Here is a 13,110-nt window from a genome sequence, read left to right on the forward strand (position 1 = left end):
TTTGATTTGACAAAATTATTTAAGATAATCCCATGATTAAGACAATTAAATTTAAGTGCTTTGATTTAATTGTACTAATGAGTTTGTTCAATGTTGAGTAAGTTTACTAACGAGAACAGAAACTAAGTGTTCAATAAGAAAGACAGAACGAAGTCAGCATGAGCAAAGACACACAGCAAAAGCTGAGTAGAATGTAACTCAGCGCTGTTAAGAGAAAAGTCTTCTTCAGAATAACACCGGAAGGCGAAGCCGACCAAAGAAGCTGAGTAGAATGTAACTCAGCATAGATAAAGAAATAGATTGAAAGCAAAGCCGATCAAATCAAGCTGAGTAGTCGTCAGGACAGCGCCAATGATCCGTTGACTAGAAGAAAAAGTCCGACACAGGTTTGCAACAATTTAGAAGCCTCGGAAATCCGCCTAGAGACCTTTTCGAGACGCATGGATCAACTGGCATTTGGCAAGAAGACAAAACTGGCGCTAGAAAACGAACCTGGCGGAAGAAGACGAAACTGGCAAGCCTGACGCCTGCTAAAATCAGACGACAGGATTGGCCTGCGATTCTGGAAGCTGACCAATGTATGACGTTTGAAGACCGTTACTCCCAACGGATATGTCGGAATTCAAATGATTTGAAGTTTCAGAATTCACTATAAAAGGACAAGTTCATCACTTGGATCCTCACGCCACATACAAGCCAATACAGACAAAAAAGCAAATCTTCACAAGAGTGAAAATCCAAAATAGAAGCTGTCTGAAAAACAAAGCAAGTTCTTACACCAAATTTCCAATCATTGTGTAAAAGTCTAGAGTGAATTTGTATTCATCTAAAGTGTTCTTCATTTAGAGAGAACAATTTTGTATCAATCGTAAAGGTTAGAAGAGTGAAGCTGAGTACTCGATTTTAGTACTCAGCGGTAGAGAAAATCTGATTGTTCGGTTATAACGCTCAGTAGGATTGAGTAGACGAATAGAGGGCGGTACTCTTGCATACTCAATTGCTTTGTAAACGGTTTGTGCTCTACCTTTAAAGAGCTCAGTAGTGGATTGATAAAGCCCAGAGGGATTCTGGGGACTAGACGTAGGCGGTGAGGCCGAACCAGGATAAGACTGCTGAGTAATCTCTAACCCTTTCCTTTGATATATATGTATGTGTTGCTTACTTAAATCACTCAGTATATAATTTGTATAAGCTGACGCTGAGTAATCAGAGTGCTGAGTTGGAAGCTGACCTAAAGTGTTATCTCCCAACTCACAATTGAAACAGCTCTAGTCAACGTCTGATTAAAGCTGTCTCATACTTCACTCACCAACAAGCTCTACATTTGCTCTAGCTCCATTAAGCCTTTGGATCCCAAAGATCATAGACCGTGCACTATAGAAGGTTATCTAAGATATCATGAATATACCACAAGGGATCAGGGGTCCTTTCCACACCACGTATCAAGCTAGAAATTTGTATGTTTGCCATTAAAAATTAAACGACCAACACCTTTGTTAAGCATAATAAAGCCTACAATAATGCTCCTCCATATAGACGAACTCGTGACATTAGTTCATAAAATGGTCATCCTCTTCTTGTTAGAAATATACACAGCCTTAACAAATTCAATCCAAAGAGAACCCTTCCCTATAATCAAGCTTCATCCTAACTTAGCAATCATTGCTAAAGTAAAATATCTAGTGTTATGAATGCCAATGCCCCCATCCTTCTTCGACTATAGACATTAGACCAATTCACTAAGTGTTGCTTTCTCATGTTACCCACATTTCCATATGGAAAACTTCTATTGTAAGCATCAATGTTTTTTTGGAAAATTCTACTATGCAAGAGGGTGGCTTGCATGGCATAATTAGGAATGGCAGAATTAGGAATGGCAGACATAACAAATGTCATAAGAGTTACCAACCTCGCTAAATTCAAGCTTTTAGTTTTCCAATCGACAAGTCTAGTATGAGTACAATAAAATAATATGCTTATAGTTGGTGACCCTTATATGAAGAAGCGACATCCCCGAGTACATGCCTAAATCCGTAGTTTTAGCAAAATCCAGAACATCATATATACCACTACTAACCACCTTTGAAGCATTCATGGAGAAGAAGACCCGATACTTCAGAAGGCTCGCATGTTGCCCGGAACTATTATGGAAATGATGAAGAACATTTGTAACAGCCAATAGCTTGTTAATCACTAGCCTAATAGAGGAGCAGAATGTCATCAATAAAAAAAGCAAAAGACCATTCCGAGATAAATGCACAGGTTTCCACTTACTGTTATAATAAAGTCTAGAATAAGATGGTTGAGGCTCTCTAAACAAAGAGAAAAAAGATAATAGGACAGGGGTCCCTTTTGTCCAGGCCGCAAGAAGGAGTAAAATCCTGAAGTTGCTCCCTATTCCATAAAACTCGCATAGTTGAAACCGAGACACAATTCATAATTAAGCCAATCAGGTGATTTTCCAACCCTAACACATTGAAAGTCACACGCATAAAACTCTAGTTGACCCTGTCATACGCTTTTTCCAAATCTAACTTCATTACCATGCTCCATCTATGACCTTTCTTTCGTTGAAAAGAATGAACCACTTATTGCAATATGATCACATTGTCAGAAATATGATGACCCTGGATGAAGCTACTATGAGTAGGAGTAACAAACGTCCTCAGATAGGGCTTCAACTGATTCATAATGCACTTAGTGATGACCTTATAGAGCATATTACAAAGGTTAATAGGTCCGAACCGAGTTAAATTTTTTAGTGAAGTCACATTCGGGATAACAGTAATTAATGTCTTATTCCAAACAAGACTAAAGACTCAGAGTTGAGCACAAGCAGAACAGAGTCACAGACCTAACCACCCAGTTTAGCCTATAATTTTTGAAATAACATAGCTTGAAAATCACCTGGTCCATGAGATTTAAAATGGCTTATATTAAATAAATCCACACAAACTTCCTCACTAGTAAAACAACCAGCCAGTTGAAAAAGAACTCAATTATCCAAGTTAGGAAACAAATGGCGCATGACTAGACTAGACCGACTTTCAACCTCCTCCTTATACAAATTTCTGAAAAACTCAAAGGCCATCCACCAAACCAAACACCGATCCCAAATCTAAATGCCATTATCATTTTGTAACCCTTCCACTTTATTATGATGTCTTCTAATCAAAGTTGACGTGTGAGAGAAAGAAGTGTTTCTTTTCCTAAATCGAAGACATTTAACCTTAGACTCCTAATACTAATAAATTTCTTTGTGATGTAATACAACATTCAATTCATTAGTAAGTTTGTGCTCAAGTCGAAGAAGTTCGTCATTAACTCTAAGACAACGCTAGACACCTTCAATTCTACGAATGATTTTGTAAATGACATTACACAAGGAAATAGGCCTGAAGTCCTTCGTAGACATCGGGGAATCAACCTTAGGAATTAGAGCCACATTAGCATTAGAAAGATAAGACAAGGACACACCTAATTAAAGCCAATGATTACAAGCCTCATAAAGATCATGCCTAATGGTAGGCCAAAAGTGTTGATAAAAAGTCGAATTCAACCTGTTATGATCCGATGATTTATCTAGATGCATTAATAACGATGTCTCCTAAAACTCGTTTAACGAGAAAGGAACAACCAACAATTCATCAATGGCAGAAGTGATGCAAGGGTGCAAAACATTAAGGTTCAGATCACGTCAGTGCTGTCATAAACAAAAAAAGTGGTAAAAATAAGTAAAAACAACATCCTTTAACTCTTCTCGCACCTCTACCCACGGCTTGTCCTCTTTATTCACAAACTTCTAATTCACGAGTTTTTATTTACAAATAAGACAAACGACAAACATTTTTTTTTTTACTTTGTTTAATATTTTTTAATATCACGGCTAAAATAAAATTAATAGTAAAATTACATGCTACGTGCAAACAAATTATGATTAGATTGATTGACACTAAATTTATTTAGTTTGAGTTTAAAACTCGGTAATTAACACTACCCCGTAATTACCAATGTGAAAAGGAAAACAGACACACGGTGAAAAAGAGAAGTAATAACAATTGCAAAACAGATAAGCCAATTAGCCAAACGACTTGGTTGTTACCGACGAACAGAAAATGATTAGTAATAAAAGTCTCATAATCCTCTCTCCCTTTCTCCATTTCTGCATCTGATTTTATTATAAAATCTTGGGTATTGGCAGGCCAAAAGATTTTCCCTAACTCGCGTTTTCTGGAGATTGAACAAGCCTTCTTTTAAAACTCCCATGGAGATGGCTTCCACTTCTTCATCCACCGAAGAACAGAATCAACAAGCGCCAGCGCCAGCGCCGGCGCCAGTGAAAGAAAAAGAGTGCCTACATAAAACGAAGACGATTCAGTTTTTAGGCCGAACTACTCCTATTGTTCTTCAAAATGACAATGGACCTTGCCCTCTTCTTGCTATCTGTAATTATCTCTCACTTGGCTTCTTGTTAGGGTTTCTCATTTGTTTTTGAAGTTTTTAGAGAGAACTGAATTGAGAAATGGAAATAAAATTTTGACTGCTATGTTTAGGTTGAATAATTTGTTTCGCTCATGGAACATATGCATGAATTACATAGTATTGACTCGTTTTGCTCGGTTTGTGTATTTATACACGGACCTAGGATTGATGTGACCTTCGGAAATTGCAAATGTTCTTCCTAAGAAGTGGAGAGATTGTTGTATAGTGATTTAGGTAATTAGTGGAAATTGATTTATTAGATGAAGTTTGATTGGTTGTTTAGACTCGCTATTTATTTATTCAGAAGTAAGATATGGCAATTGGATAATTTATTAGTTGATTTGGCAATTTGAGTAACAGTTTATGGTGCTGAGTTTTCTTTTATATAGTTGAGTTGTCCAAATAGTTTTTTCTTTTAATATTTTCAATGGTGGTCTCCTTGAGGAAGATAAAACTGGTTGAGGATTCTCAGTTTTGATTCTGTTTCTTTATAGGCATGGATTCAGCCTATTTATCACAATTTCTTGTTTGATAATGCATTTTCTTTACTTGTACTGTTGCTGATTTGGATGCATTTCGCTAAACCTAAATATTAATTGAAAATGATTCCCATGCTTTAAATGGTGATGTATTAGCACCAAAAATTAGGTACTTCATTGAGCACGGGTGATTGGAAATTGTCATAAACAAGAACTTGGATTTTTGTTTAAAGTCTTACTGATGACTTCTTTTCTTGTTGTAGTTGCATTGAGAACCAAAAGAAGCATTGAACTTCAAATTGTAGCTTTAAGATTACACTAAATGTGGAATTATTTTTTGTTGTAAGATTTTTTATTTTATTCTAAGATAACAGTTTCTTCTTTCCTCCACTCTTTACTATGGATTAATAAAAGTATAAACCCGTCCAAATAGATGTTTTGTAATGTGCACTGTGAAAGTGGTTTTTACTTTGAGTTTATGATTATTTAGAATAAAATAGTTGAATTTCATTTTCCTTATTTCCTAAGAAAATAAACACAAGTTTGATATGTCATAAGATTTGAAGTCCAGTTTATTTAAATGTCCCTGCAATTTATGTGGAAAACCTCTAATCTCATCCACAATTCTGATTAGTTTCAGAGGAAAATGAAATATTGATTAGTGAACCTCTTCTTTGCTTCTGATTTGTAAATGCTTTTAAATTTTAAAACAGTGAGATATATAGCCCATGCAAGCTAACTAAGAAGCAGTAGAGTACTTTCTCTTTTGTGTCAATGTGCTTATTGTTGATATTTATTCCTAGTTACTTATTGGGGTTCTCCCCAGCAATCTTATATAATGCAAGTTTCATGTCATTTATTTCAAGAAGTAAATATTAATTTGTTAGCATTGTTGTTTGTTATTTTTGTTTAATTATGATTTTGGAGGAGTATTTTATTTAAACATGAGTTGTGCAATAAATATATATAGAAAGCCTATTTGTTTGGTTGTGTTAGAATTAGAACTCTGTTATTTGATTGTCAACATGTTGCTTTGCGATAGGTAATGTTCTTTCGTTGAGGAACAATCTAAATTTGAGCCCAGATATAGCTGAAGTTTCGCAGGAGAAACTATTATCGCTGGTTGCGGAACGCTTGATTGATTCCAACAGTAATGTTAATGTAAGAACCAAAACTTCCCTTCTTTTTTGCATAAAAGGTTATGTAGTTGTTCGATTAAATTAGTTATGGTGCCATTTTGTTGTGTAGAATAAAGATGAAGGTTATGTTGAAAACCAACAGCAGAATATTGCAGATGCTATTGATTTGCTTCCGCGTCTAGCAACCGGGATAGATGTAAATATAAAATTTAGGAGGTCGTACTCTCCCTCCTTGTACCCATGCATGATGCAACTTCTTGGGCTCTGTGTCCGTGTTGTCTTATTTTAACAAATGTGCTTGGAACTTGCAGGATAGATGATTTCGAGTTCACCCCAGAATGTGCAATATTTGATTTGCTTGACATCCCTCTCTATCATGGTTGGATAGTTGATCCTCAAGTATGCTCTTCTCAAACTCCAATTATAATTTTGTGCTATTTAAGTTGAACTCTGCCTGTTTTTAGTACTATCAGTGTCTTGTTGATACTTTGGGAAATTTGGTTCGTGATACGAAAAAGTATACCATATCGTCTTAGATATGCTTTTGTGGCTCATTGTGCTGTTGGTTTTAACCAAGCTTAAGTAGTGAAAATGAAGGAATGTTGGTTATTTGCTTGCACTTGCATAACAGTTTTATTCTCCTCTTTAGGTAAATTTTTGGGCTCTTCTATATGAGAAGTTTTTATTGTTTTGGAATCTTGGCATCAATTTGTGTTTTAAATTTAAGTTGGTAACCTTTTTATTCTTGATTGTGTATGCATTCTTTTTATTCTTTTTCTTTTTCCATCTTGTATCTGTTTATAGTTTACTTCCATTCAAACTGGGAAGATGTGTAGCATTACCTATTCATGTCTAGTTCTCCTTAATGTCCCCCATGATGCATGCAGGTCTCTATTCCGGTTGTGGCTTCTATTATACTAAGCAAACATGACACGAACAAAGAATTTGTGTATCAGTAATTCTCTATACGATGTCAACAAGCTTTGCCTTACCTGAAATTATTAACTTCGTTGCTTCCATTTGATTGTAGTTGTTCAACATAGATTGTGCCAGGTAAAAAGCTTTTTTGGATATAAAAGGAATCTCCTAAAGAAGACCAACTTGCAGGCTTTACTGACATGCCTGTGCCTAGGACTTAGGGCCTACTTTGGCATTTCTGGTTTTGCTTCTCTGGGACCCTTATTATTATTTTTCTATTGCCTTCGGCTTAGATATTCTCAAGAGACGGAAAGTATTTGGTTTGCAATTCTAGTTTTACCTACCAAGTTCCAATGTCAAAGCTCAGCTGCCTCTTGATTGGATGGATACTGTCTTCATATGTCTAGCACTCTCCTATTGTCTTTGTTTGAGAGATCTTACTAGTTATGTTATATCTCAAAAAGGATTATTCATTTGATATTTTGTATGTATTTTGCTGTGTTTGTATTATTAAATTACCTTGTTTGAATAGTTGTTCGTAATTTTGCATTTGGTGCCAGCGAATATGATTTTATTGAATGCTTTTACGAATGTTTGCAAAATTTGTAGTTTGCAAGACATAATTATTTTTTCATGATTCTCCTTTATGCCCTGAATTTTGTAAAATGTTGTGCAATTATGCAAACCTGATTTGATTTTATCATCTACTCTTTAAGCTGACCAATCTCGCTTTTGCACATGTTCTAGGATTATGATACTGCCAATGCAGTTGGGGTGAAGTCCTATAACGCTCTTACTGGGGACCTTGTTGCCCTGGAAACACAAGTTATGGAAGGTGAAAATAAGAATAGCCCTGAGGAAGATTCTGTTGATTTTGCTGCTGCTACTGCTGCAACTCTGGGTGTGCCTTCTCCTTCACTTTCCAGAACTAGATCTTTTGATTCTCCTCGATCCATATCTGATCACGAACCAAGGAAAGGTGACTTAGAAGAAGAAGCAGAGCTACTGAGGGCATTAAAAATGTCAGAGTCTGAACCACCCACTTCGACGGGTGATGTTAGTGGAGTTGTATCTGCTGGTCCATATGAAGATGCATGTTCAGAGGGGGCTATGCCTAAAAATTCTGTAGATACATTAAAAGGGAATACTAGCATTGATAATGGTGATAGTGCCTTGAATAACAATCATAATCATCCAGTATCTTTGGAAGTTTTCTCGGGGGAAGTGACATGTTCTCCCTCAAAGACTGAATTCTGTAACCACCTAGTTCAGTCAACTCATACAGAATCAACAGAACATAGTTCTTGCAATGATGTAACTTCAAACCGCGCTGTTGAGACATTAAACAATGAAGGTGCACTGCCTCAATCTGTTGGAAAAAATTTAATATCTCTAGATGTTGACCACATGAATATTACTCCTGTGGATGAGATGGTTAAAACTCCATCAATCTCCATATCTGATAGTCATGAACCGGAAGATACTTTAATTGAACATGACACAGCAGAAGTATCAGGGTTCTCGATACCAAACCCGGAGTCAGATTCATCTAGTGGTAGATTCCATGGTTTAGATGTACCAGATGCATTTACCTCAAGTGTTGATGGAAGTGAGCCCATTTATGAAGGAGAAGAATGCATTTTAGATCCAGGAACTACGATTTATGAGGACCGAGAGCCTATGTATGAAGGCGAGGTAATCCTAGCAGAACAAGGTGATAAAACTGTGGGATCAAAGGTTGAAATCACTCCACAGCAGGGTGAGTTCATCACGTCATGGAATTTTATCTATTATCAGTCATACTGTTGATGTACATGTGCTCAGTTATATATGTTATTTTAATTGTAACACATTCATTTTTTTTTTTAATTCACTACAGGAGAGCTTATAAGGAACTTTTTGAAGAATAGTGCTAGTCAGCTGACTTTTTATGGGTATGTAACCCAATTGTTGGCTGTAGAATGTTTTAATTTACTCAGGATTTTCCTCTTCCCACTTTCTGTGGATTGCGTGAGTTCTTTTATGCAGCCATTGGATTCTTTTTCTTTTGTTTTGGATGTAGATATATTTCTTTTTTCCCTCTTGTGCAGCCTTTTTTGCCTACAAGATGGGCTCAAAGAACGTGAGCTTTGTGTGTTTTTCCGTAATAATCATTTCAGCACCATGTTTAAGGTTAGTTGCTAATGTGATTGTGCTTTGCAGTATAGTTGTACTGTTGATTCTGGTTTTCCAAACATAATGATTTTTACTTTACCAATATGGAAACGTAGTAGGGTGAAGAAAAGCCTTTCTAACTTTCTTCACACTTTCATGCACGAGCTCTTTTTTTTAAAAACAAATTTAAGGTCAAGTTTTAAAATTCATTACCTTAGTTTTTTGCCTTTAAAATGTTCTGCTCTCCTTGCTCATTCCATCTTTTGATGTAATTAAACTTTTAGCTCTCGGCATATGGGGTCATGGTCTGAAATTCCCCTACATTTTGTATTAGACGTTTTAAAAGATAGTTTCTTTAACTTGAGGTAATGAGGTCCGTATTCTTCCTTTTGAAAAATTTACTATCTGATTCACTTGTAAAAAAGAGAGCAGCCAATTGTGGGTTTTCACATATGTGGACAGGATTTTTTAACTTATCCAAAATATTTTGATTCTAGTTTTCTTTTGTATTTTTTTTTTAACTCCCAGTGTATAATGTATTTACTGCCATTTGATTTGCAGTATGATGGTGAACTTTATCTTTTAGCTACAGACCAAGGTTACTTAAATCAGCCTGATCTGGTGTGGGAGAAACTAAATGAGGTAAATTGTTATTATTTATAAACATCTCTTTTTGGGACATGTCTTTGTTGTTGGTCTCTGATTTCACACATCCGGGTTCCACTCAAAACCAAGATATTCTATTTGTGCAAACAAAAATAAAATAAATTTTGGAATTAAATCATTAGGTATTGAAGATATTGAGGAATTTTTTTACCTTATTCTTTCGTTAATAAGAACTCAAAGCATAATACAGCCATGATGGCTTCAATTCTCTATTTCACACTATATTTCCTTTATATCCTCACAAAATTATTCTCTTTTTAGGTCAATGGGGATACTCTGTTCATGACAGGCAACTTTAAAGAATTCAAGGTGGAAAATCATGGTAATGATGCATGGGATGAGCACAATGCCATGACCAATACTGCTGTATGTATTTATTCTTTTGTCAAAATTATGTTCGAACATTCTAGTTTTCTTATCCGTAGTAAAACTTTATATTGGATTTATGTTCTTCAGGACTATATTGCCAGCATTGACAGTGCAGCAGAAGCAGGCTTGGACATAAAGTAATTGCTCTGACTTTGGTCTGTTTGATCAATAGTAATTTGTCAAAGAACTCATAGCAGAGTAGATTATTTCTAATGCATCTTCCTATACATTTTTTTAGCTTGTTAAATTTCTTGCCTTTTACTTCGATGATAGCTTGTCTCAAGTTCAATCAATATTTATAGTTGTAAATTCATGTTGTGGCAGCTCTGATCTGCAACTTGCAATAGCTCTACAACAACAGGAGTTTGAACAGCAACAGCCCCCGCCGCCGCGCCATAATTCGCAGCAACCTGCTACTACTGGCAGTTCGAGACTGGTTACAGGTCCCCAGGTAGGCTGTTGAAGCATTACACTTGGATGTTTGAATATTGTGTGAATTGCCTAATGTTAGTTGTTCCTTCAACATTGGTTTTTAATAACATGTAGTTGTAGGATTATGATGGTTTTTCAAAGAAGGTAAATGAAAAATAAATAATCTCAAGACGCGTTCGATTAATTTGGCTTTTTACTTGCATACTTGAGCAAGTCCAGGATTTAAACCTCTTTAATCTCTAATGAGCTGGATAGCCAATAAAATATTAACAGTAGCCACATGGATTTTTTGCAGGTGCCAAGAAATAGCGGGAAATATCCGTCTTCGTCTTCGTCACCCAGACCTGAAGCAAAATCAAAAGACAAGTGTATTGTGATGTGATTTGCTTGAAGGAGTCATGGAAGTCTCTAGTGTAAATGGTTTGTATAACTTTACCAATGACATTAATAAACCCCGGTAACCAGCATGATCAGGTTTTCTATTGTAAAAAAAAAAACAAATAAATATAGGTATATAAATTGAAAAATATTACTAGACCTGTCGTTTTTCTTGTGAGATGTCACTTTCTCTCATTTATAACTACCCCTAGAAGCAACTTCTAATTTTGGAATTATATGCAAGACAATACATACGTCTTGTTATCTCACAAAGGTTGTACAACAAATGGTTCTGTTTGTGAGTAGTTTTGAAGTAAAAAGTGAGTGGAATTTGTATGGAATGGAGGGGCAGAAGATGAGGTATGTGATTCTGTTCTGTTGTAAAAATAGCCTATTCATGTCACGGTAAAGCCTAGGATACGCATGAAAAGCCATGTGACATGTTATTTTCAAAGTGCTGTTCTGATGTTGATATGGCGGAACAATTGGACAAAAGCAGTTTCGATTTTATATTTTGAGGAGCTCTTTTCTCATTTTCTCATTGTCTTTTCCTATCAAGTTATCGGCATATGCTAGTAATTTCTGCATGGATTTAGCTGTGGACCTCACCTCATCCAATAACCCCCTTTCGGCCTAATAATGTTCTATGACATTATTTTGACTCAATACAACTTTTCATCATTATCACAATTACAGAATTATGAGAGAATTTAAATTTAATTATTCTATTCTTTATCATTTGAAAATGAACAGGAAATCCTATTTATATAAATTCAGTAGGGTAAAAAATGCTCAGCTGATGAGCAAAGCGTGAGCTAAGCTAAGAAGAGATAATGTATAGTAATGTTAATCTCTGCTTAGCCATGATTGTGGCATCTTCCCTGATGCAGAAACTTGCGATTGATCTCCTGGTTTAGTTTCAGTGGCCTAGTCTGAATCAGTGATGGGGTTTTAGCTGAATGTTATTGTTACTGGAAAAATAGATCTTGACTAGGTGCTTTCTTAAACTATCTGAAGATTATGTGTTCTAGGTATCAATTGATTTTGACCTTAGAAAGCCAGTGTCGTGTAGCAATTCAATGCCTTTGAGATGTAGCAATTTAAAAACTCAAGTACTGCGTCAACATAGATTACCAAAACCATAAAAGAGTTACCATTGACTTGGACGAGATAAGATGTCGAGACTACTTTAAGGGAACCTCATAGACAAGATAGGTTAGTCATGTTCACTGAGATCACATGTTGCTAAAGATGCCAAATGTTGATGGTATGGTAGTACTAGTTGTGCTAATAAAAGGCTTTTCGAAATCATTAGTAGCGTGCTGACTTAGACGTTTTCCAACCAATCTTACCTTGAGTAGTGAAAGTCTACATTATCAAGTACACTTAGAGGTGATAATTATCGGGTTAGTTCCGTGTTCATGTTAATTATCGGATTAGTGTTAAATGAATCAATCTAAACTCATTCCGGAAAATATTGTGTCATAATCGTGGGAATCCAATGGGGTTGTTGTTCATTTTGTGTTGTGTTAACAAATCATATGTAATTTTACTATCAAGTTTAATTGAGACTTTATAAAATAGAGGGGTAACAGAGTCTGCTAAAAAAAGAACGACTTGGCTTATACTTATGGAATGCCTCGGAAATAGAAAGACAATGGAGTCCCTGCCAAACTAGGGGGAATGATATAATATTACTTTTACATATTTTTATCTCATTTTGTTATATTAACGGTTTAACTTTAACTATCTAAAATTTTGATCTAAAATCTAGGTCTAACACATCATTTGCCCGTTGAACTTGTTCAAAAAGTTTGATCGATCCTTGAATTTTTAAAGTGTCATGATATCTCTCTCAATTTGCTTAAAATGTTCTGATCTTTCCATCAACTTGCTTAAAATATAATTAGTTTAACTACTCGGTTGCAAAGAAGTAAGCTATGTGAAAAAGTGTGTTGCACGCGCTTTGGGAAAATTATTACATAATTCATAAAATCGATTAAAATATATTAAAAATGAAGTTTTTAATTGCTCAATTCTAAAACTTCTCCTCTCTGTATTAGAACATCAAGCCCCAATCTTGGTCGTTTTAC

General features: G+C 35.5%; 1 protein-coding gene across 1 annotated transcript; it reads left to right on the forward strand.

Moving 5' to 3' along the window:
• The first annotated feature begins 4,071 nt into the window (after positions 1-4,071).
• LOC136210684 (uncharacterized) lies at positions 4,072-11,178 on the forward strand. Its single transcript, XM_066002058.1, has 12 exons — positions 4,072-4,445; positions 6,004-6,122; positions 6,210-6,316; positions 6,412-6,499; positions 7,766-8,777; positions 8,898-8,952; positions 9,109-9,190; positions 9,734-9,814; positions 10,100-10,204; positions 10,295-10,344; positions 10,532-10,658; positions 10,935-11,178. Exons 1-12 carry the CDS (start codon positions 4,265-4,267, stop codon positions 11,019-11,021), a joined length of 2,094 nt encoding a protein of 697 aa, XP_065858130.1. The 5' UTR covers positions 4,072-4,264; the 3' UTR covers positions 11,022-11,178.
• The last annotated feature ends 1,932 nt before the right edge of the window (positions 11,179-13,110 follow it).

Source organism: Euphorbia lathyris, chromosome 1 (assembly GCF_963576675.1).
Source record: "Euphorbia lathyris chromosome 1, ddEupLath1.1, whole genome shotgun sequence".
Classification (NCBI taxonomy): domain Eukaryota; kingdom Viridiplantae; phylum Streptophyta; class Magnoliopsida; order Malpighiales; family Euphorbiaceae; genus Euphorbia; species Euphorbia lathyris.

What these genes read in the sequence shown, in the direction of transcription:
- LOC136210684 (XM_066002058.1), top strand. Translation starts at nt 4,265, where the DNA reads ATGGAGATGGCTTCCACTTCTTCATCCACCGAAGAACAGAATCAACAA. An exon ending in TTGCCCTCTTCTTGCTATCT is followed by an intron (nt 4,446 to 6,003) that starts GTAATTATCTCT and finishes GCTTTGCGATAG; the next exon opens with GTAATGTTCTTTCGTTGAGG. An exon ending in GTAAATATAAAATTTAGGAG is followed by an intron (nt 6,317 to 6,411) that starts GTCGTACTCTCC and finishes TGGAACTTGCAG; the next exon opens with GATAGATGATTTCGAGTTCA.